At 42.3% G+C, this 24454-nt stretch overlaps 2 protein-coding genes across 10 annotated transcripts; one reads left to right on the top strand and one right to left on the bottom strand.

The window, feature by feature from the left end:
* Nucleotides 1–1964: 1964 nt before the first annotated feature.
* stradb (STE20 related adaptor beta) lies at nucleotides 1965–9297 on the bottom strand. 5 transcript variants are annotated; one of them, XM_020103351.2, is made up of 13 exons: nucleotides 9043–9297; nucleotides 8493–8580; nucleotides 8268–8318; nucleotides 7659–7739; nucleotides 6304–6406; nucleotides 6049–6170; nucleotides 5834–5942; nucleotides 5303–5426; nucleotides 5057–5228; nucleotides 4790–4894; nucleotides 4445–4701; nucleotides 4302–4344; nucleotides 1965–3670 (listed from the first exon to the last, which is right to left on the bottom strand). In XM_020103351.2, the coding sequence occupies exons 3-13, from the start codon at nucleotides 8301–8303 to the stop codon at nucleotides 3509–3511; spliced, it is 1314 nt and encodes a 437-aa protein (XP_019958910.1). In that variant the 5' UTR covers nucleotides 8304–8318; nucleotides 8493–8580; nucleotides 9043–9297; the 3' UTR covers nucleotides 1965–3508. The 5 variants fall into 5 exon arrangements, with proteins under 5 accessions (XP_019958910.1, XP_019958908.1, XP_069377501.1 ...); XM_020103349.2 differs by having other exon boundaries at nucleotides 7659–7816; nucleotides 9043–9184; XM_069521400.1 differs by having other exon boundaries at nucleotides 7659–7816; nucleotides 8493–8523; nucleotides 9043–9182.
* On the top strand, nucleotides 9296–24450 carry trak2 (trafficking protein, kinesin binding 2). Of its 5 annotated transcripts, XM_020103345.2 has the most exons (17): nucleotides 9296–9440; nucleotides 11995–12191; nucleotides 12900–13085; nucleotides 16379–16438; nucleotides 17052–17128; nucleotides 17223–17339; nucleotides 17550–17768; nucleotides 18172–18250; nucleotides 18353–18483; nucleotides 18885–18959; nucleotides 19163–19300; nucleotides 19680–19759; nucleotides 20158–20298; nucleotides 20394–20692; nucleotides 20882–21391; nucleotides 21476–21575; nucleotides 21720–24450. In XM_020103345.2, the coding sequence occupies exons 2-17, from the start codon at nucleotides 12137–12139 to the stop codon at nucleotides 22495–22497; spliced, it is 3045 nt and encodes a 1014-aa protein (XP_019958904.1). In that variant the 5' UTR covers nucleotides 9296–9440; nucleotides 11995–12136; the 3' UTR covers nucleotides 22498–24450. The 5 variants fall into 5 exon arrangements, with proteins under 5 accessions (XP_019958904.1, XP_019958905.1, XP_069377498.1 ...); XM_020103346.2 differs by lacking the exon at nucleotides 16379–16438; XM_069521397.1 differs by lacking the exons at nucleotides 9296–9440; nucleotides 11995–12191; nucleotides 12900–13085; nucleotides 16379–16438 and adding exons at nucleotides 13523–13730; nucleotides 16145–16185.
* Nucleotides 24451–24454: the final 4 nt, after the last annotated feature.

Raw genomic sequence — 24454 nt, 5'->3', positions numbered from 1 at the left:
TCTTGGGGTTATAAGAATAATGTCATTATATAACGAAAATATAGCTGTAATTTAAAAATCCTATAAATCATAAAATTATATAAATCTGCCATTTTTATGAAAATGAAGGGAAGAAAAGTTTCACTTCCTCTGGATCCAAAATCTTGAATCTCCTTGTTTCTGGAGAAACTATGAAACTTTGAAAATCACACAGATAAGACGACATACTAACCTACGACTTTTTTTCATATTTTAGACGACATACCAAACAAAGCAAAGATGTTTCACGTTTGTTTCAAGAACCTTCTCCGTCTAAAACCTGTGGCAGTTCTCAACACTACAGCTGGAACTAACTTGCATCCTTTATGTTCCAGTGAATGTTCCATTAAAAAAAAAACAAGAACCTTCTGCATCCAAAACCTGTCACAGCTCCTTTGCTTTTGTGCCTATTGTGCATTAATGATATTCTGATTAAAACATGTATCTTGTCCCTGCAGGAAGCTGCTGCAGAGGTCAACCGTCACTATTTTAAAGAAACACATCAATTGCTACCCTCAGCTGGAAGATGCATGACACGACATGCGAGGCAACATCTTACTTGCCACCAGCTTTGTCTGTTCCAAATGAGTCTTTCTGGATTTCTGTCATTGAGAAGTTAAATGTGGAGTTCGGCCTCTCGAGGATCCTTTAAAATACTTTTTCTCATTTGGATGTGAATGTGGTTTCCAACCTTTTTGGCTTGAGGCTGCTTAAAATTAATCAAATTGTACTTGTGACCCCTCTTCACAGTTTGAGGTCATGAATTGGGAGCAGTTTAAAAGGGGAAAATGTCCAGTCAGCAAAAATAAGGAGTGACACCTACACCTACATAACTTTTGGCTTCCAGTCCCTGGGAATCAGTCATGAGCAGTATTTACAGTATGAGTATATGAGACTGTCATCAAAGTCACAATGTTGTGATGTAATAAAAGTTAACATGATAAATATTATTCTTATATAATAACTGTTGCCCCAAAATCAATTGTCCTTATAGAAACAAAAGTGGGCCATAAAGTGGGCTAAAGGAAAACGAGGCAACAAAGTGAGGAAACCAGGTTATTCATTCCCCAATTTGGCCACAATCAGCCCTGTTAAAAACTGGATCACTTCAATGATTACCTTCCCTCATGTTGATAATGAACAGCCTTGGGCATGGCAAAGAAAAGCAACACGTCTCGCCGGCTCCCAACCTTCCTGCTACAAACACACTTTTCCAAGCTGAAAGTATCAATATCACTCTGATTGTAGAAAGAAGTGTGAGTGAATCAATTCATTACAACAGAAAATAGGTAAAGAAATCAGAGACATCACTGAACTGTGGTTTAACAAATCATCTTTATTTAATGTAGAGACCAAAACATTCATTAAAAACGTACCTGTGAATTCACACATTGATGAAACTCAAAATTGCAGTGTGTGTTTTGAGTGTGTGTGTGTGTGTTACCTATTCCTTGGCCGCGTCACTGGAGGCAGTGCACAAACAGGACCTGAAAGAGATAAGAATGAAGAACATTTAAAACGTGTTCTCTAACACTGAGCACACAACTAAAGGTGACATTTCATTTATCACATTTCCCAGATCCGGAATCCAGATGTTTTTTTTTTTTAGAAATATGCACAGATGTTTGACAGCTGCAGCCAACACACACAAACAGGATAGTAATTGTCTTTTGAGCAAAAACTGTGTGACCTGCAGCAGAAAATATTTTGATGTAGTTTTTGAAATATATGACACATTTCAGTGTGGCTTTAAAGTAACCCCCATTCAAAGTAGGAGTTTGATCTGAGCAACATTATGTGAATATTACTGGTACATTTCCCCTATAGTGGGACTAATGAAGGATTATCTTATCTTATTATGCCAGTGACCTTTTAGTTTCTGTCCTTAAGTCGCCACACAGATAAATCCACAACCATAAAGAAATCAATTGAGGCAGACAGGGAAGTTAAGAAACCTTTTTTTTTTTATTAATCGATACATATCATTTATGTGTGTATATATCAGGCTCATACAGCTATCAGGTTTGATTTTGTACCGCAAATCACAGTTTCTATACACAGTACACATCACAGTTAAGAGATCAGTCACCATATTCAGATTGCAGGTTTCAGTAAAACATAAAGGCATTGTTGTGTAAGTGATCACAGAGTAGATATTTGTCTTTTGCCATATCAATAATGATCAGGACAGGGAAGGTGATTACCTTCATCTACTGACGGTTTCTAACCTAACTCCTACATGAAATACTAATACATATATATATATATATATATATATATATATATATATATACACATATATATATTGAGAGAGAGAGATTCTATTGCTCAAGTGCTTCTTTTTTAAGAAGCCAGGTTGCACCTTATCCTATTAGCTCATAGGCAAACATTTCAAATGAATATACAAGAATACATGGGCATATACATACAGCAAAATATATTTACATTAGTGATCAAGGTCTGTTTTGTAAACTGAAGTAAAACCTGGTAAATTGTGGTCAAAATGTCTAATTACTGTTCAAGACTATAGACTGTATATAATGTAGAGAGGATGGGACGTGGACCAACTTAAAATACAAAGTATAGGTGAAAAATGTTTTCTTCAAGTTGGTTTCTGTCTTTTTAAGTTCTTATGTTATGTTCTATGTTCAACTGCAAATTGTTCTGCTAAGTTTGGTTTTAATTAGTTTTTTGATGCTGTAAAAACAGGATGTAGCGTCATGATTGATAGCTGATGTGTAATGTTGCCATGGAGTCTTATATATTGTTTGCTGAATTAGCTTTTGCCACTTCCTAGGTGCAGTGGATGACAATGAATGTACAGACAACTGTCACTGTCATACTGTCAGTCTCAAAAAAACAAACGTAATGATTCTCAGGCAGGTTCTGGAGTGATAAGCGGGGACTTTTTCAAATCTCAGTTTGAAAAGCTCTGATATAGGTGAACATATTTGCACATATCAGCTGTAAACCTCTTTTTCTGTACCACAGTATTCACCATTCACAGTCACATAACACCTTAACGGAGAAACGACTTAGTCAAAAACAACATAACACTGTGTTCCAAACGTAAACTGTTAAACACAGATATCTGTGTTTAACAATGAAGTATATCTGGCTGGACTTCTTTAACTCGTAGTTGCCTTTTGCCTCATAGGAAGAGTGTGATTAGTAGTCAACTAATAATCTGTTATCCTGTGACTCGTCGATAATCCCTGATCATTATTATGGATCATTACCAGAGCAGCTTCTTAGATCAGCACTGTCACTGTCACCTCACCAACAACCAAGTCCACATATGCATTAGATGAACACATACAAAAATAAACCTACAAGACTACTTCAAAAGGCTCAGAGAGTTAGGTTAATAATAAGAAAAAAATAAAAGCACAGTAGAGTGTGGCCACTTTGTTTTGATTGTCTTGAGTTTGGTTTACTAGTCATGGCTTTCAGCAATCTTGGGGCAGGTATTGGAAAATGAGGGAGGGGGTTAGGAGAAGTCCCACACAGCCTCAGGAGTGTCGGCGGTGGGCATTGTCAGAGCGTGGCAGGACGGACCGGGGGGGCAGGATACTGGAGGCTCCTCGGGGCTGGTGAGTGGCACCGCTGGGTACATGAGGCTGAGGAAGGAGTCTCTTCTGTGCCTCTTCACCTGTCGTAGAACAACAAAACACTGCTTAAACACTGGCAGGACACAATGTAATGCTGTTGCCGATGTTAATGTGACGTCAGCCCTCATCACTGACATTATTTTGTATATATTCTGACCAACCTTTTGTGTAATCAAGTGTGTGTCTGTTCACACCTGACATTAAAATGCACCCTGACTGTGATCAGATCTCACTTTCCAGTTCTATATGAAATTCCAACAAATTTGTGTTAGTAACTTAAACTAACTGAAAGAATCTCAGGACGCAATAAAGATGCATTTGAGTGCGTTCAGAAGTTAGCACTTACCACCTGTGATTAGATCGACCTGTGATACAAATTGTTATCTTGGAAATAGACTTACCCTTCTGATTGAGACCCTACTTAGTTTATATGTTGGACCAGTACATCTTTCTGGCCTGTAGGTGTCACTAGGGGTCAATGGATAGCCACAATACTTATAAGAAACCCTATGTCGTTGGTCACCATGAATGTTTGTAATGAAATGCATTAGAATGCATATATGGTTTTGTCAAATATTTCACTCTGGAGCACGATGACTGATTGACTTGTTGTCAGTCAAACAAGGATCATTCCAAATAAAATTCCAAAGACAAGACAGCTAGGAAACCCACCTGCTTGAAGAAGGCGTGGGTCAACAGTGCAGAAGCTGATGGTCTATAGAAGAGAAAGACATGGTGAATGCTGTCAGATGTATATCTATGTGTTCATAGAAGATCCATTGTCAAATTAAGTTGACTTCCTTTAAAATAACGACCTGCGCTCAGGCTGCTGCTGCAGACACAGCTGGACCAGATTGTGCAGGGTGGCCGAGTGGTTTTTGGGTCCAGGGCTCTGAGGTCGGTCAGAGGGAGGAGCAGTGGCGCTGTGTGTCAGGCTTCCCGTGGCCACACTCTCCCCAATGCCAGAGTCCACCCCAGACCGTGACACCTTCAGGCCCCCCAGCTCACCCAGTGGGAAGGGGGCCACATCAAGCAAGCAGCAGTGGGAGCCGCGTAGCTTCTGAAGCAGCATCTGAACAGAGAACAAGTGTCCATTTTAGAGTGAACTGACAATTAATTATGCACATGCTGAATTTTTGTAGGACAGTTTTTTTCATTACCTGAGTGGGTGGCATGTCCTGAAAAGGCACCCTGCCACTGACCAGTTCACAGGCAACGATACCTAAACTGTAGATATCTGACTTGACTCCGTAACCATGCAGGTCCTACTGAGGAAAATGGTGAGAGGAGCAACAGAACAAAAAAAAATAAGGCTGAAAAAACAGACACTACAATATTGTTCCTGTGTAACTGCACAACTGTTATTTCATTACAGATACATGGAACTTCTAGATACACTTTGGAATTTGAATTCAGGGAGTCCTGACCTGTCGCAGTAGTTCAGGGCTGAGCCAGGGCAGAAGGGCAGGGCTGTGATGGGGCATATCAAACACCGCCCTCATCCTCTTTCCCTCACGCATCATACTGTAAACACTGTGGAGCCCTGAGAGGTATACACGCCCCTTCCCTGACAGCAGGATATGACTGGCCTTCACGCCCCTGAAAAAAAAATACAGGTGCTAAATAACAAATACTTTTTTAGAGCTTCTCTTTCTCTCCAATCTCTTACTGACCGGTGAACATAGCCCATCCGATGCAGGTATTCCAACGCTTTCAGTACACCATACAGCAAGTAAGCTATCAGGGATTCACTCATTCCATCAGGGAAATATGTCCTCAGTAAGGTGTCAGCAGAGCCTGCAGGCAAGAGGAGACCGAAAAAGATAGAGCTGAGCAAGGAGAGTTTTCAAAGAGAATATGCAGTGATCCTTCTTATGAAGAAGTGGTGCTACTGTACCTTTAATCTAAACAGTACAATGTTTCATGATCACTTGACTGTGCAGCACCAGCATTTAAAAAACCTTTTAATGACTTGAGTACAAATAGAATTACTGCCCTGTGGTTGTATGCCTCTCACCATTATAAAATTATTTGCTGACTAATTCTTAATGGTGCAGTTCTTGTAAATCCCATGGATATTTTAAGGACAAAAGATAATTAACTGTGGAGGAAACAGGGAGAGCACCTTCACCTGGACCAGAGGATCAATCAGCGCAGGTGCTACCTCCACACTAACTATATAAAAGGTACTAGCAGTTGCTGACCATAGGCCATGAGCGGTGTTAGGACCCACAGTTGGCAGCAAGAGCTGAAAACCAGCCGAGAGGTCAGCAGGTTTTGGTGGCGTAAAAACCTGGACAGCAGAACCTCGTTCTGGGGATGAAAAGGAAATTAGACAAAACACACACCAGAGCAAAGTGTAGCTTTTAGAACCATATGTGCTCAGAAAAGATATGTCAGTTTGTGGAGAGCAGCTCACCATAAGCTGCAGCAGCTCCTCTTCGGTGCACTCATCCAGGTTGGTTTGTTTGACAGCCACCAGCTGGCCAGTCGGGATGTGCCGTGCCATGCTCACCTGGCTCAGGTTATTGAAGCCCCTACCTGCAACACGGTGAATGGGACTGAGGTGAAATCTCACTCTTGTCAAGAAAATTTAGGGAGATGGTGCAAGTTGATCTCTTTGCAGTTTCCTTGGCTGATGTAAATGTCTGACCCAAGTGTGTGGTGCTCTCACCAAGCTCAGACAGTAGCTGGTAGTGGGTTGGCTCAGTCGACAGTACTGTGATGTCATCGCCACCTGCTGGTCCTTGCAGAGTGTATTCAGACCCGTCACAGCTCTGCAGGGACATACACACCCACATACCTCCATGATGCATGTATCTCAAAGGTAATGAAAAATAAAGTAACACAATTGTGTGGTATGGAAGTGAATCAAATATGTACACATTTCAACTGATTAGGTGATTTATGTCAGGCTCTGTTAATGACAGGTAGGAAGTCCATCTATGTTGCCAAACACGCTTAATCTGCATGGGGCTGTTTCAGACCACCATCAATTTGCAATTTAGATTGTAAACAGGCAGGGCAGGGGTGGATTAGGCCGACTTGGCATTAAGAGATCTGATCACAAGTAATCAAGTGTGTGTCTGTTCACACCTGACATTAAAATGCGCCCTGACTGTGATCAGATCTCACTTTCCAGTTCTATATGAAATTCCAACAAATTTGTGTTAGTAACTTAAACTAACTGAAAGAATCTCAGAACGCAATAAAGATGCATTTGAGTGCGTTCAGAAGTTAGCACTTACCACCTGTGATTAGATCGCTCAGGACTGATGTTAATACCGAGTATTGATGGATTCAGACAGATCAAAGCAGTTTTAGTGCTACAGACAGGAGTCTAGTTCTCTTTGTGTCTGACTGACATGCACACATGTACACCAACACTGAGTTGTGTGGCCTTTAATTGTTTCTGCATTTTGTCACACGATAGCAGTACATTAATTATTCCTAAGAATAATAATTACTAAATATTATAGACTTCAGTATTAATGGTTACATTTAATGAGGGATGATATGAGAGGCAAAACTGAAAATGTTTTTCATGCAGACTCATATTTTAAGGGGGCATGTTTATGAAGATCAGCTTAGTGATCATGTTAAGTGCTACCCAGCCAGTGGTGCTTGACTGAAAAGATAATCCATGATGATGTGAGGGGTTGACACTTTATTTCATTACAAAAAAGTCCAGTCATTAACTGGGAATACTCTAATAAAATAAAGTATCAAATAGCATTGCTGGAATTGTAGGGATGCAGAGTTTAAAAAATACTAGACATTGAAATCAGGGTACCTAGGCCTGTGCTGCACCAAATTTGATCACTCTTATTTTAATATGTCTCTTGTGAGTCCCCAGACTTTATGGGAGTGCAATGCTAACTTGCTAGAGTATCCCTATGGGTGCTCTTCCAGAGGTAACTGTCTCAAACGATGTTGAGAGCTGATAAATGACCAATGAAAAGGGATGATATGATGGAAGAGCATCAGTGTGACCCCTGTCTCCATGCTGACAGTGTCTTGGGTACTGACCAGGAACTGGTGGTTGGTGTCCTCATACTGCTCCTCTATGTCTATAGGCTGGACCTGAGCGTGGGAGATGCAGGAACAGTCCTGGTGGAGGGGAGGGAGGAACACAAGTGAGACTTGCTCTGCAGGATGAGGGGGGAGTGGTGAGGAAAATGTGGAGCCTGGGAGACAGGTGAAGCAAGCATCAGGGCTGTGAAAGAACTCACATGGCACTTTATCAAAAGTGGTGAGTGAGGGAGGATTTGAGTGATGATAACAGGCAACAAAGAGACATCTGAGAGACCGATGTGTCCCAGCAGAAAACAACAGATCAATAGATAGATACAGCTCATACAGCTCAGTAATTTAAAATATAAATGTGAATCATAATGTGAGACTGATTGCTTTGATATCAAGAAAAAATATTGGTATATCGGCATCTCTATCGGAAAGCTCCTAATTTTCACTACATTTCAGTAGTATTCTGACTTTATTATGTCCCACAAAGGGGGTGTCATCATCAGCATGAGCCATCTGCTTCGTGACTAGATATCTACTGGGTCCAAGTGAAGCGACAAGCACAGAGACACAAAGAAGCGAGAGGCCTGATAAGCGTGGTGCTGGAGTCCTTACCAAGAAAGACATGGAGTCCGGTGAAGGGTTTGGCATTCATCCAATCTCAGGCTGCAAGGAGATGGGGGGAGGCAGGAGGATGAGGCGCAGTAGAGTAACATGAGACACCCACCACCACCACCATCATCATCATCATCATACACATGGACGCACATAAATAGCTGGACTAGAAAGCAGCCAGCATCCACCCAAACACAGCCATTCATCCGTCCGTCTGAAACTCACCTAGCTGCATCAGACAGGAACCCACAGAGATCTAGGTCCAGACGAGTCAGTGCAGGTTTTAACATTGGGAGGAAAACAGTCGTGAAGTCTGGAAAACATGTTTACTTACACTACTACCGGAGCTACAGTCATATTTCACTGTATCCAATCGAATCTTTATGGACTGAAAAAAGCTCAGGTTGATCACTGTCTAAAACAATAGCAAAGATTTCGCAACACAATATTGAAATTCAATTCCACTTCAAGGTTACCTGCAGCCCTTTTTAATGTAACCAGAGCACAACTATTAATCCTTAATATCGGTTTAGGACACTGCTAGAAAACCACAAAGAGGACAAACATTTCATTTTGCATTAGTATATTATATTTTAACTTAAAAGACAGGGCACGCTAAACACTCGTAGGTTTCTATTCACAAGCTAAACTCACTGACGTAGCTATCTGCATATGCCTGGTCCAAACATTAAGCTAACGTTAGCTCAGCACCAAACAGGGTTTTACGTTTGTTGTGCTAATTTAAAATTAGCCGACACAAGAAGAGGCTGCTCACCAGTCTCCAGTTCGACGGGCGCCCCGACGTAAACAAGTTAAAAATACAACGAAGAGCCTGAAAACCAAAACAACTCTTCGTTTACAAAGTTCATCGTCTGTCTTTGGTGTCAAAATCAAACCGAGTGGGATCAAACGCGTCGGGTTGTTGTTGTCAGCAACGAACAGCAGATTGTTCAAAATCGAAGATAGAAGCTTTTTAGAGAGGACTTTTAATTTGACACAGACTACTGGCGATTAATACATACGTCATCAGACCAAGCGTCGCGCTTTGGTGATTCGCAGGAGCTGTTTCCCGTCTCCCACCCTAACCCTCCATTGTTTGAGGCTGTTCTGAGGCGAGGGACTCAGGTTGGCGTCTCATGTCGTCCTCATGCTGTGGATTATTATCGACATAGGGTAAGATTCATGATAATCGATAATATTAATTGATTTCCACCAATATTCAGCGCGCGAGGGATGCTGCCGACATGAGCTCGCCCTATGGTGTTGTGTTGTGTTAGCCTCCGCGTTGCTAACAAACGGGGAAGCTGTCATCCTCACCCACAGGAAAACACGACAACCCGCAGCCGACCCTCAAAACTTAATGAATAATTATATCATTATATTAAATGTACTTGTTAGTGGACAGGCATCGAGCTAACTCGGCTACTGAGCTGTGAGTTTACGCCACATTGCAAATGTTAGCTGGTTCATGAAAACATTGTTTAGGGTTAGCTCACATAACACATTTAAACATCAGTGGTGCATGATAGCATCCATATGACAACCATTATATCTATATATGAGAGATAAATATGTGAAGTTTATGTTTCCTGTATACCACGATGACAGTAATGATCGTGATAGCAATATAACGCAATTCCATAGTATATCATGTAATACTTAGGCATTGTGCAAGAACACAACATATATACTTAATCCTCAGATTTATTAAATGTTTTGCTGTTTTTCATTCTCTGTCCACAAAGAAGAGTTGAAAACCACAAGTCCTTCACTCAGGCACAAAGGGGTTAGTTGTTTTAGGTGTTAGCTTCCAGTTTGATCAGATGTTGTATGTTGTCTGTTCTGTTGTGAAGACATGACTTATAATCTCCTGCTGATGTGACAGTCAGAGGTCTGTGATTGTGCTTTTAAAATAACGCGGTCCAGTCAGTCACATGCTGCCTGTCATGTTTTTTTCCCTTGGAGCAAGAAGCCTGCAGGCATTGTCTAGCTTGTCACATCTAAGATGGGCTTAGTACAGATGCTGGGATGAAGCACAAATGGAGACACTGAAGCAAGTAAATAACAGGGATAAAACACACACAAAAACAAAGAAAGATATCTTTCCTTTGTTTCAGGTGTGGATGGAAGCATATCTTGTATTTTTTGGCTTTAAATTATTTGTTTTGACCTCAGCTTGTACCTCAGATACTGACATTTACACAGCCGCACTGGTTGTTGGTCACTCTGGATAAGAGCATCAGCTGGATGTTTAGATAAGACATGAAGTCTGCAAAAAGCTGAAGTAAGGAGACGGGCCCTCTGGGACAACTGGGAGAGACTAGTGTTGTGTGTAATCCTGCTGCTGTCTGTATTTCACAATAACCTTGCAGAGCTTCACTTGGTTTTTTCAAGAACTAAGTGAACATTTTTGAGATCTTGGCCAGAAGTTTCTCCTGTTTCTCTAAACCAACGGAAGTTGTGTCTTCACAGTCATCAATGTTGAACACAAATCAATTTAATACTATTTTAAATGTAGTTTATAATTTGAGTGTTTATGAAGTTAATGAGGTGTATCTCTATTTTGCTTTCCTAAGATACCAATTTCCAAAATGTTTACTTCCATTATGAGAAGACAGCTATATCATAAAGGTAGGTGTCTGGCTTAGACAGTGTTACTCATGGTATCAGTCACCAGCATTTGGACAAGAGGACAAGATTAGCTCTTGTATTTCAACAAAAGGAAAAGAAGCAGCATAAATCTGGAATATGTTTGTGTGGTGAATATCAGTGGATGTAGAATATTTTCTCTTGCCTCATACTAATGATTAATACATGTAGAATGATGTGTATACACTTGATCCAAGGCCTTGTGTGAATGATACCACTAATCCAACATCATGCAGTCAATACAAGTGTCATTAATGGGTCAGTCCAGTAGATCTGCCAGGCTTTTGTGGTAAACAGCACATTGAGGCTGCAGCATGCGTGCATCCCAGTAATCTCCTTTATAGAGCAAGCAGTTTTAGCTTCACTGTTATGTAAGCAGAGGATGAATGTTGCCCAAGGACTCTGTCTTTCCACAGGCATGCTCACTGATACACACACACCCACACAGCATGTGTGTGCAGGGGATTGAGCACTTAGGAAAGAGACAAAAAATGAAACATTCTGCTTAGTGCAGTACAGTTAAGGCCAGCACATGCTGATCAATGGTAATTTTCCCAGTTCTCCAACAGGAATTGATCCCTTTATGAGCACATCCTGTCTCATTCCTTCACTCATCCCTATATGCCTAGACCAGTCCCCACGGAGATAAGCAACAGGAAATGTGGGAGGGCTCAGTGTCACCCCTTGTCCTCTCATAGAACAGTATCGGGCACTTCAGAATGAAATGAAAATGCATGAGAATTACAGTATAGCAGCTGGCTTGCTTTTGTGACCTTGTCAAATGTTTAAAAAAGGGGATTTTCTTTGGGAATTCCTAAAGAAGACATCAGACGGTTAGTGTAACAGTAACTGCTATTGAATCTGGTTTTAAATGTCAGCAACCGAGTGGGAGGTAGAAAAGAGGCAGAGCATCAGAGGAAAGAGACGGATGTCAGACATCCTCCATGCACAAACATATACTAATGATGAACAAACAAATTAAACCAAGTTGACATGCCGTGTGTATAATTTGTCTTATTATCTTTTTTCAATGACAAAATTGCATTATCTGTCTAATATCTTTAATCGTCTGTTACAGGTAAAGGTGTGGTTGTGTGTGTGTGGGCACCACCCATCAGTGCAGGATCAGGATGTGATATCACGCCCATAGCCCCGCCCGTCTTTCTATCCAGCTTTGTTTTTTGCAAGAGGCGAGGACCCTCTCGCTCCAAGGACAGGACATGTTTGAGGTGAAACCTCGGGCGGTGGAGAAGAAGGAGTCGAGCACAGAGACAGGTAGGGGTGGAGTCGTGTTGTGTGTGTCACATATCAAATATATGGTAATACAACAATGCAGCATAATCAGTGACACATCTTTCACTGAAAGTCACTGATGCTATAGTTAGCCCCCATCTATCACGGTAAACCACATATTTTTTGACACAGGATTCAAAGGTGCCTTCCAAAATGTAAGAGAGAGAGTAGCATAATAATGCAGTGCTGCTAAAGGTGCACAGTCAGTGTCGTGACTGCTAAAGTAAATAGAAAACAAGAAAATGGCTCTGTCACCCGGGTGTTTATATCACTGTCAGAGCCGGGGCCAATAGAAGTCTGTGTCTACCGCAGAGACAATTGACCAGGATGCCAATTGTATCCATTCCTATTACGGACAAAAGCCACAATGTTAGTGGGTTTTTTGACCAATAGAAAAGGGGATTTATTCTCAACAGTTCCCTAAAAAGCTTAATTTATTTAATACAGGAGCCAAGAATAGTTTTGTTGGGACTGTGTATAATTATGCTGAAAAGTGTCAATAGATTGGTTGATGGAGTAAAAATAAATATTTCAGATAATAAGTCTTCCAACACTTTTATCAGACTGTTTCATATTGTTTCTTTTATTATTGTTAGAAAAAATGATACTACACTCTTTTGGCATTTTTAAAAATGCTCAATTAATGTAGAATGTTGGATTCTAAATGTTAATGAATGTTTCCTCCCACAGATGAGGGGCTTGGCAGCAGTGGGAGGCATTACGGCTCCGGTTCGCTGGGCTCTGGTTCGGCCGGCTCCGTGTATCTGTCAGACAGCCAGGACTGGGTGGTTTCCCCGAGCTGCTCTCCAGACGAAGGCTCCGGCCAGAACAACGCCATCTCCCCTTTGCTGGCAGAGGAGACATTCCGCTACATGAGTAAGTGTCAGTTTTAATATTTCAGATTGTTGGAAACAGCGACGTTATGCCTCAGTCTAGCTTTTCTCCATCTGTGTGTGTCTCTACTTTCTTTTGATTGGTCGAGCCTGTGGTGATATTACAGCAGATGAGCAGATGGTGAGTTTGTGTCTCAGTACATTAGACATGTGAGGGATTGATTTTATACAGCGTGCATCCTCTTCAGTTAAAATCACAGGGATTTACTGTGGATGTTATTTGGAACAGGAGTTCAGGAGTCATTGTGTCTATCTGAGTTTGCCTGTGTGTGTGAGACAGCTCTGACACTCACTCACTCACTGTGTGTGTGTGTGTGTGTGTGTGTGTGTGTGTGTGTGTGTGTGTGTGTGTGTGTGTGTGTGTGTGTGTGTGTGTGTGTGTGTGTGTGTGTGTGTGTGTGTGTGTGAGGGGCGGGATAGACAGCGAGCAAAAGGAATGCAGAGATCCAGAGTTAGAGTTCAAATCCAGGGCCAGAGTCACGGGACAGAGGGTGATGAGGAGCAGAGGGGGTGGAGGCAGAATGGATGGATAAAGGATGAAGACGGGACTGTAGTGAGACGAGCTCAAGGGCCATGCCTGTTTTAAACATCCATAATGAGGAGGTTTACGATAACTTTGCTACGGAAGGTGAGTGGAGGCGTCCTCATGGTGCTTGTTGTGTTGCCTGACAGGCTGTAGAGAGAAAGAGGGAGAGACATGTAAGTACAGTAGTTACTGCTACTCTGAGTAAAAACCTTGAAAGACAGGAAGTAGACCAGTCTGACACAATGCTTGTGTGTTTACTTTCAAATAGATTGTGGTATGCAGGGGCGATGTTGCCAGTTGGATCGACTTCCTGTTTAGTTTTTTCTTTCGCATAATTTGAAAAACATATTTCCTCTCTGCATTTGTGTTCTTTGTTCATTATATTTTTCCTCTCACATTCCAGAGACTTATTCTTTGCTACTGTTTGACCTATATAATTGTTCAAGTTTGCAGAGGAAAGTTTCCCTTCCTGCACAGTATGTAGTGTGAGACAAGAGCTACAGTAAGGGAGCCTCAGTTTCACATTCCTGCTTGTCCGACTTGTGCTGTGTAAAATCCAACGTGGCCTATTAATAGCACTTGATGCCCTTGCAGAGACATGGCATGTTAATAGACAAATGCTCCCTGGTTTGGTTTCTCCTGAAACAAACATGTATATGAAGTAATGCATCAGAATACTAAATGTTGCGTGGACACACTGGTTGACATATATTTCAAAACTCATAGGGAGCTACAAACATCTCAAGTGTCAAGTGTTCAGTTTTTGTGTCATGTGAAAGCAGAGGAGGGAGCTGTCTCACAGATCTGGCAAAATGTTATTACAATGTTTTACTGTAGCTTAGTGTAAATGAAGTTTATATTTGTTAGAATACTTAGATAATAGTTGAATGCGGGTGGAAAGAGATAAGTCAGAATGTTCCCACGTGGACAGATTTTAGAGGATCAGTCTGTAATTGGTATTAATGCTCTCTAGTCAGCACAACCCCACATCTGACCTTGTGCGTGTGTGTGTGTACACAACAGTAAGACCTACAGAACAGCTACTGTACAGTATAACACAAAAACATAATAAAAATCAATGTTTGAGTATCAGTGTACAGATCCCCAAACCTGACTTTTGTCTCCAACTTTCACCTTCAGTTGAACAGAACCACGTGTGGATGGCAATTTTACTGAACTGAATTAAAAATACAGATGTTTGTCATGATTATGTCTTACGTTGTAAGTAATAAATAAAAAAAATGTACCTGTAGCTGGTGTAATTTAAAGTTTATGGTGTCTAAAGTCAACTTCGAATAAAAAGGTCAGTAGTGTTTCTCCAATGGTCTCCCTCTGACCATTGCACTGTGTGTGTGTGTCAGTGTGTGTCATTGTGGGTGTATCAAAACGACAGTAATCATTTAATAACTCATTGGACTTTGCAGTTATTTAATGTGACCAGAGTTCAGTCCCTTCCTTTTGCTCTGACAAACCTCCTTGAGTGTATGATCATGTCTGTGTATGCCAGTGTGGGACTGCACCTGGATTTATATTTTTAGCTTTTAAAGTCGTAGAATATGATCCAACCGGACCATGGACAGAATTTGTACAACAGCAACACCATACTTCTCCCAGCAGGTAAAGGTGTGTGTGTGTGTGTGTGTGTGTGTGTGTGTGTGTGTGTGTGTGTGTGTGTGTGTGGTTGTGTGTGTGTGTGTGTGTGTGTGTGTGTGTGTGTGTGTGTGTGTGTGTGTGTGTGTGTGTGTGTGTGTGTGTGTGTGTGTGTGTGTGCGCGCACATTAGGCGATAAATCTTGTACTTTTGCATTTTATTTATCGTATCTGTCTTCCTGTGTAACAAAAGATCCCAGCCAGAGGTTATTCTTAACTGCTGATTGTTGGGGGAGAGTGCAGCGTCCAGATCCAGAGGTCACTGTGGGCCTCTGGTTACTGAATCAGAGGTCAAAGCTACATCTACGAAGCAGAATTCAGGAGAGAGAAAATCTGATATGAAAACATTTTATAGAGGAAAAGTGGTATTTTTATCTTTAGTGAGGTTACAGGCGATATGATTTATAATAATCACATTACACTTAATATCTTTATTTAACAGTCTCAATTTAACATTTAGTAACGGTGGAGTGTAAGGGCCATATTGGATTGGAAAAAAATCTGATATTTTAAGAATAATGTAATAATTCAAGAATAAAGTTGTAATTTAATAAGAATAACTGTTACAAGAATGAAATATAGATTTTTTCCTTTAATATTTTTCTTCAGTAGTTACTGTTCGTTGCAGTGTTGATTTTCTTGTGAATCTTTGTTGATCAAATTCATTTTACATCAAAGAAGTAATACATTTCATTTATTGTATTGTAGCATTTAATGTGTGGTCAAATATGTTCAGGATACGCTTATCTTCTCCGCAAATCACAGCTGTAGTTGAAACAGTAAATCCAAAGTGCGAAGTGCGTTCCTCACTCTGTTAAATCAAAACAGATGGTTCAGTGATGAGAGATGCCACTTTTCTTTGCACAGGTGGAAGTGGGAGCAGTGCAGCGCCGGTGACACCCACTCAGGTGCTGAGAGCGGCTCCAAACTAACTGATGTGTAGATTATCTGACTCTACAAACTAATGTTTCTATATGAAGTTGGTTTATTGAAGCTTCAGCTTTCACTCTCTACTCCTCACTTCTCTTGCTTACTTCATTGCTGGTTTCTTCTAAACCTTTTTGACCCCCCCCCTTGTTTCTCTCTTCTATTTCTCACTAGCGTATCTTGCTTTGGAGCCTTCCTCTTATTCCCATCCCGGCTCTCAGAGCCTCTCCAAAGGTATCTCTCTCTCTCTCTCCCTCTCTCCTTGGTTCTGCTTTGCAACACCCTCACTTAGCTCCAGAGTGAGAGAGGGGCTTTGGTCCTCAGTGGGGTTCAGACAGATGTAACTTGGATCTGGAACCACTCAAGAGCCACAAAGCTGGAGCCCCTCTCTGCTTTATGCATGTAGATGACAGCAGACATCTATGTAGTATACGTCACTGTAGACAGCTTGTAGTACTATAGCAGTGTATTGTGTGTGGTCTATTTACGTGTGTGTAGGGCTACTGTGACTCTTAAATTCATTCTGACCACAAGCAACCACATTGCCATGTTGTGGATCCCACAAATTAATATCCATAGCAGCAGCAGAATGTTTCACAAACCGTTTAACCACATAATTTAATGACTGGCAGCTGTTGCTACATTGAGCAGATGCTCATGTTGCTAGTGTTCAGAACCTTTATTAGATGGTAAGTAAAGCTGGCATGCTACAGAAGTGTGTCCACTAGATGGAAGTGGTTTTCTTTCTTTTTAAATATTTCCCTGAATGCATGTGCAAGTCATGTGCATGCTAAAGTGTGTGTGCATGTATGTTTTATTTGTGTCCTTAAAAATATCCTTTGGCCAGTTCTCAGTTCTGATCGTGTGGAGCAGATGACCAAAACCTACAATGACATTGAAGTGGTCACTCACCTTTTGGCCGAGGTAGACAATTCCCTTCACTTTACTTGTTTTTCTCCTAGGAAACAGCATCTTATTGATTAATTAACCCTGGAGTATGTGTGTTCTCATTGGACAGCGAGACAGAGACTTGGAGCTGGCCGCTCGGATCGGCCAGTCACTCTTGCAGAGGAACCACCTGCTGCAGGAACGCAATGAGGCCGTAGAGGAGCAGCTAGCACAGGCCCTGGACCAGGTAGCTGATCCATCCCTTTTCACAGTCTCTCTCAATTATAGCAACAAAAAGAAAGGGTGTTTCATATCTATGAGCATGATGATCTAAATGGAATGGTTTAGTGCAGCCAATTGCCTGATCAGAGCAATGGAAACTGTACCCTTAAGCTGAGTTTGTCTATAGATCATAAAAGACTAACCACTCCTACGAAAAACCTTCCTCACTGGCCAGGTTCATCAGCTGCAGCATGAGCTCAGTAAGAAGGATGAGTTGCTGCGGATGGTGGCCAGTGCCTCGGAGGAGAGCGAGACTGACTCCAGCGTGTCCACTCCTCTGCAACAACCTAAGCAGCCGGGGGGAACTGCCGCTGCAGTTGCACTCAGCCAGCTGGAGTCTCTGCAGAGCAAACTGCAGGAGCTGGAGGAGGAGAACCTGGTGCTGAGGTCTGAGGTACGAGGTGTACACAGTGGAAACTGTGAATCAGCCGAACAGAAATTTGATAGGAAGTGAAATGGGAAGTGTTGAATTATAACCACATGATCAGCAATAAATTACAGATTTACAAAGTTACATTTTATTTTGCACACCATATATCCGAAATAAAACAGACTGATTTATAATAATTATAAAAAGATAATTGGAAAAAGAGGGCAAAAATGTCACAGTGTAAGAGGAAGTTGATTCAGATTAGTGTTTTGATAGATTTCTGAAGTGATTCAGTGATTTCAAAGTTTCCTGCAGGAGCCCCTTTAAGGTGATAAAGTGTGCTGACTGAAGAAATGGTCAATAGTTTACAAATCATGAATTTGTCGCTTGTTCTGCTAATGAGTTTTTCGTAATGTCCACACTCCAGGCATGTCAACTGAAGACAGATACTATCACGTATGAGGAGAAGGAGCAGCAGCTTGTGAGCGACTGTGTCAAGGAGCTCCGTGAGTGAAAAACATACGCGTGCACAAACACAGAAAGGGTCACCCTAAAGTGTGAAATACTCTTTTAAACTGATGTTGGTTTGCATGCATGTTTGTTGCCAGGTGAGTCCAACAGCCAGATGGTGTCTCTGACAGATGAATTGTCTCAGAAGAACATGGAGCTGCTTAGACACCAGGAGGAAATTGCTCAGCTGCTCTCTCAGATAGTGGAGCTGCAACACAGAGTGAAGGAGGTGAGAAGTCGGGGTTGTATATGCATAGATAACAAGTTAATTGGATGTCATTGCAGCTCTCCAGTTTCATACTTGATAAATATCATTATCTTCTGTCCCAAAGTTTTGTTTCTTTTAAAGCCAAATTTAAGTTGTTGTGGGTCTTTGAACTGAATCAAAACCGTTCTGCAGTGTATTAACTTTTATTTAGAGCTGAAACAATAGGTCACTAAATTGACCAACTATCACCTGGACTCAAAGTGAAAGAAATGTATGTAGAATGAATCCCCACTGGTTGGTGGAGACATACAACCACAAGGCAGTAATTCTGTAGTTTGAACAGATTTTTGTGAGGGATTTTATTGTGTGTGACAAAGTCTTGTATCTGTTTAAATGCCAGTGTTGTGTTGTTTTCTCTGTAGCTGGCGTTGGAGAAAGAGGAGCTGAGGATCCACCTGCAGGCCTCTAAAGAAGCTCAGCGACAGCTCACAGTAGAGGTACCATCACACACATCCACACACACAATTACAAATCCATGATTTGCTTGAGGTGTAAGTCAATTAGTTGTATTAAATTTACTTGCTGAATACATTTTAAATAACAATTCAATTATTTTTTTTGCTTTCTTAGTTGTTGCAGTAATAAATTCATTTAAGAACTGCTGCTTGTGTGTGTGTGTGTGTTTTCATGTATGCTTCAGCTGAACGAGTTGGCAGAGAGGAACGCAGAGTGCGTCGAGATGCTTCATGAGTCTCATGAGGAGATAAAAGAACTTCGCAGTAAAAACACGCCCTCTACTGGAATGCGAAGGCACCTGTCCTACGGCCTCTACCCCATGGTGAGAGAAATACACTAAAGTCAGCATTATGGCACACAAAAAGAAGATACAGATAATATTGAAAATATAGATTTAAATGATACAAAGATAGTAAATCCTGAGGTGTAAAGTCACAACACACTACTGAAAAAAATACACGATAACAAAAACTTAAGAATCTTCATAATTCAAAATTTGAATGTCATGCTACTGTAGAGTAACATTTTGAGTTTTTGAACACTAGTAGCACCATAGAGAAAGTAGTAGGAAAAGTAGGAACACAATAACAGTACAATGACAATACAAATTAATGTAAACGAATAGTTTACAAGAAAAACCCTGCAGGACATCTTTGAACATGTGTGTATGTGTATGTATGTGTGTGCTTGTATGTGTGTAGGACTCCCTGGCGGCAGAGATCGAGGGCACCATGAGGAGAGAGCTGAGTGTGGAGGAAGAAACCGCCTTTCAGGACCAAAGGTTAGAAAAACCCAAACACTTTCACTTCAGAATCAAGAGGACACAAGCTTATTTTATGCTCATTTAAACTCACAGTTGGTGTTCGAAATGAACAATCCGTTAAGCATAACCACACACTCAGGCTCTGAGTGTTTGATGTTGTGTCAGGAAGAAACTATTTCCCACAATTAAACCTCACTTTCTAAGGAGGACTCACTGGGTGATTTTTGTGAGTGTGCCTGTAATAATTGATTCCCTTTTATAACTTTCACACAAATAAAAGCTGTTGACTCCCTTGTTCAATCACAAAGACAGAGTGATGATGCAATCTGTCTTTGGTCACTTCTGGTTCAGCAGTCAAGAGTAAATTGATCCTTAGTGGCCCTTGTTTCTGACCTTTTGACATCTTCTCCCTGCAGGATATCCCAGAAGCGAGTCTTCCAAACGGTCCGCTCCGTCAATACCGTGACATCGCGGCCAGCTTCAGCCACTCCTCCAATCCCTGGCTCAGGACAGAGCTCTCTGGTGATGACTGCACAGCCTTTCCAGTCCAATCAAGGGTACGCTACAAAGAAGTTATAGTTCCTTTCATGCATTTTACCTAAAGGTATCATTTTGGACCCTTTGAGCTCATTAAATGTGACTTTGTCTCTAGGGAGGAGGTGCGAATGGGGCAGCCCGGCTCTCCTGGAGGAAACGACCTCACCAGAGCCCTCCACCGCCTGTCGCTGCGGCGACATAACTTCCTGTCAGAGCGTCAGTTCTTCCAGGCGGAGCGCGAGAAGAAGTTACAGTCCCTTGCAGGGGCGGAGGCAGATGGAGAGAGCAGCTGCTGCAGCTCACCAATGGGCAGCGTGCTCTCTTCTTACTCGAACCTTTCAGAGCTCTCATTCAGCTCCAGTGCTTTTAAGACCTTCCTCCCTGAAAAGCTTCAGATCGTCAAACCCATGGAAGGTAGAATTAATTTTTCAGTCCTTGTAGTGTTTACTACAGTAAACTTGTAGTGTGTAACTTGAATTTACTAATATATAAAAAAAACTACAGACTTTAAACTCCTCCCCTTCAACTAAGCTGTGTTCAAAATTTGTTTTGGTGCTTTCAAAGGCAAAGAGAAAAAAGCGTTTTCAACTGTCTGGTTTTCAGGTTCACTGACGCTCCATCACTGGCAGCAGCTGGCCAAACCACACCTGGCCACCATCCTGGACCCACACCCAGGCGTTGTGACAAAGGGTTTCCGGCCACTGGCTCAGGATGCTGTCTACCGCCTGTCTGACATGGAGGAAGATGAAGAGGACGAAGAGCACGGAGGGACAAGCGTCCTGGAGAAGGGGACAGCAGAGCGGGGTAAGGAAGTGGAGGATGAGGATGAGGACGAGGACGACGGTGGGATCACTTTCAAGGTGCGCTACACATCTACGCCTGAGGAGAGAAAGGACAGAAAGCATTCGGTGCCTCCTCTTCCTGTCCCACCTCTCTCCCCCACAATGGCGACATCGTCCTCCTTGGTTAGGTCAGACATTTGTCTGACACCTGCACTTCATGTCGCTGGCACATCCAGCCATTCATCTCAGCCCATTCCAAGAGCCTCTACAGCAACAGTCCAACCCCAGAGTCAGATTTGCTCCTCAGTATCAACAACAGCATCTTCCACTGGTAAATAGTGAACACTGAATGTTTAGGTGTTGACGTGGCATCCTACAGTGTAATGTGCTCATGGGTCATTTGCTGTGTGTTCAGTCCAAAATCCAGGAAAGTGTCAGAGCTCCACCTTCTCCACCTACACCTTCACAACCTGCCGCATCCTGCACCCCAGTGACATCACACAGGTCACCCCAAGGTAAGTCGGAAGAGGCTCTAGATGTAATTTCTTCGTTTTAATCATACCATTGTGAATGACAAGAAATTAAGGAATTGAGGGGGTTTGGTAAACAGTCAATAACAAAATCTCTATTCTCTTCACGTGTCTGTCTGTGGTTTTTAGTTCGCAGTCGTCTCTCATGGCCAACACTCCGAGCTCCATGAGGACAGGTCCCAGTACCCCTGTGACCCCCTGCAGACTGAGCCTGGGCGACTCCTTCCCCCCTCGACGCCCCCCAGCGCCTACCAGCAGCCTGGCCAAGCTGGTCCTGGAGAGGGGCATATCTGCACAAGTGTCCACTGACACCCCACCTGCATTGCCGAAAAGCACACCTAGGCAGCCCCTCTTCTGTTTCCTCCCAAACACGCCCCCTAACTCCCCCTCCCACTCGCCTTCTCCCTCTCCTGTGCCCTCAGATTCTCGCCAGCACCCCGCCGACAATTTCCTCGCCTCGCGACCAGCAGAGCTTTTCCTCCAGGACGTTTATGGACTTAATCTTGGCCGTGCCCCTCATCCCGACCTACCGAGCCCCTCCCAGAACACCCCAGCCATCGTCCCTCGAGCCAGGCCCGACACAGTCAACGTTGGACTGGTGGAGAGGCTACGGCGGCTGGGATTCACTAAGGTGCTCCACGGCTCTGAATCTGAGGCCTCAGTGCCTCGCCAGGATTCTGCCACTTTTGTGTCGGCAGGCGGAGGGAGCTTATTGGACGGCCTGAGGCGCAACCAAAGCCTCCCAGCCATGATTGGTGCCAGAGCTGGAAAGACATCTGGTAACCCCAAACCTCCACTACACCCCACCTCCCTGGCCCTCCCCCCACCACCTTGGGGAAACCTTAAAGAGCGCCGTCGGCATCTCGCCTCCGTCTCTCATGTTCCATCAGGTTCAGCCAAGCGCTGAACAGGAGGTTGGACTCCAGAATATTTATCGCATCTCCTACACCTCCTTCCTTTGCTCATCCCCTCATCTCTCCTCCTTTCTGCCTTTGGAGAGATGAGTCAATACATCAGTGGTCAGAACAATCCCTCCTTCTTATGACTTCATTTAAAAGCACAATTCAACTAAATTGACTGTTTTTAGCGACACCACAGTGTCTGTGTGTAGATGTTTGCTATGATGCTAGATGTTAAGGCCTTAGCCTGCCTCTGAACAGGTTATTCAGCTCTTTGTTCCTTCTCAATCGTGTATGAATTAGGCTCCGTAGTTTTCCTGTGAGGCTCTGGATGTTCAGGCTCAGGTAGAGCACAGAAGGAAACTGTACATGGAAGAGGGTTTGCGGAAGTGGATTAGAAAAGAAGATGTTATGTAGCAGAGTGGAGAGTGGTTGCTGCAGGTTTATTCATGTAAGAAGAGAAAGTAAAAGAAGGTGGAGAAAGAAGGACTGGGCATCCAGAGTCTTGCTTTTTTAAGGGCTTGTTCTTTTTGTGGGCTGGAAAAGCTTCAGTCTGTAATAACACAGCATCATGTTCGATGGTTTAAATCTCGCGCCTCAGCGAATAAAAACATACAGTCAAGAGAGAAGGGATTCAACTTGGGACTGGAGTACTTCAAGTGCTGGCTTGAACAACATACTGCCAGGCTCATCCCGTGGTCAGACCATGCATCCAACATGCCAGTATTAATGTTATAATAATGATTTTATAATAGACCATTGTTGCACAGATGTCTGGTGACTTTCCATTTGCCCTGCGTCAGGCGTCTGCATGACACGTGAAGTGACCTTGCCTTCAGGTCCCAGCATGCACCTGTTGGCAGATGGGAGGGCCCAGGCTGAACCAAATCCGGCATCAGGTAAAAAAAGATCTGCCTTTTCCTTCAGGACCTTGTGTTGTGTGTGTTTTTAATGGTATGAGGCCTTAAGTAGAAGCTAGCACTGTTCTGACTTGTTTTTCTGTAAAAACCATGTTTGTATGTAGAGTATTGGTTGCACTCAGTGGGATGTGGAGGTTGGGTTCATTTAAATGATCACTGCGCGGTTATAAACATTTCACTACAACCTTGGGCTTTAAAAGAAAAGTAATTTCAGCCATGTTTTTTCTTTCAGGCCTGTGAGGCTTTCAGGTTCAGTTTATTTCGAGGGAAAAAACACAGACAATTGATTTTATTTGTACGTCATATCCAGGTTTATTATGAGTCTTTTTTTTCCTGTTTAAAATTGGAGGTTGTATCATATGTGGTTCACATTTCTGCAGGTACGTACTCTAAAATACCACATAATGTCATGTTTAGGTAAAAGGAAGCTTTGAGCATTGTGCTTGACCCCTGTGACCCTTCAGCCTTCAGTGCTGCCGATCCCCCCCACTTAACTGCACTTTTATCTTCTTATTTAAGATTTGTTTTACTGACATTAATATTTGAAATTTATATAGATTTTAACATGTTAATGAGAAAATTTAGCATAACGGGTGCCTGTAACAATGTCGGCTAACAATTTCAAGATTTTAATATATGTAGCATTTTTTTCATGTTTCTGCTTTTGTATGTAGAGGCCCACAGAAGGGAAACCATCTCCATCCCAAAGTGTTATTTTAATTTCTTAAGAAATGGAATGCTCTGACTTACAAGTGTGTACTTGTTACAGGTATTGTGCTTATTAGCTGTAACATATTTAACAGTGGAAGAAGAGCTTTGGTTTAATGTTTTTGTATGTTTGTGATTTCGGAGACAAGAGGGAAGAAGGCACATTCAGACTGTTCATATCTTAAGATTAGTCTTAGTCATATCCCCTCCATTCAGTAAAGCAGGAAGTTCAGGTTTGTGTCTTTCTTTGGCTCTATGCTCATGATCCTCTGTAAAGTACTGATGGCTATTATTCGGCTGCCCCTTTTTTTTAAATAAAGCAATGGAAACAAAGCAC

The sequence above is a fragment of the Paralichthys olivaceus genome, chromosome 24 (assembly GCF_024713975.1).
Source record: "Paralichthys olivaceus isolate ysfri-2021 chromosome 24, ASM2471397v2, whole genome shotgun sequence".
Lineage (NCBI taxonomy): Eukaryota > Metazoa > Chordata > Actinopteri > Pleuronectiformes > Paralichthyidae > Paralichthys > Paralichthys olivaceus.
Note: the sequence above shows the minus strand (reverse complement) of the source record. Positions and strands in the feature narration are given on the sequence as shown.

Coding starts and splice junctions, on each gene's coding strand:
- stradb (XM_020103349.2), bottom strand. CDS start 8,307: ATGAATGCCAAACCCTTCACCGGACTCCATGTCTTTCTTG. Junction 7,817..8,267: donor CGGACTCCATGTCTTTCTTG/GTAAGGACTCCA, acceptor CCTGTCTCCCAG/GCTCCACATTTTCCTCACCA. Junction 5,229..5,302: donor CGGATGGGCTATGTTCACCG/GTCAGTAAGAGA, acceptor TTTTTTTTTCAG/GGGCGTGAAGGCCAGTCATA.
- trak2 (XM_020103345.2), top strand. CDS start 12,137: ATGTTTGAGGTGAAACCTCGGGCGGTGGAGAAGAAGGAGTCGAGCACA. Junction 13,086..16,378: donor GGAGACATTCCGCTACATGA/GTAAGTGTCAGT, acceptor ATTTCTCACTAG/CGTATCTTGCTTTGGAGCCT. Junction 16,439..17,051: donor CTCTCAGAGCCTCTCCAAAG/GTATCTCTCTCT, acceptor TCCTTTGGCCAG/TTCTCAGTTCTGATCGTGTG.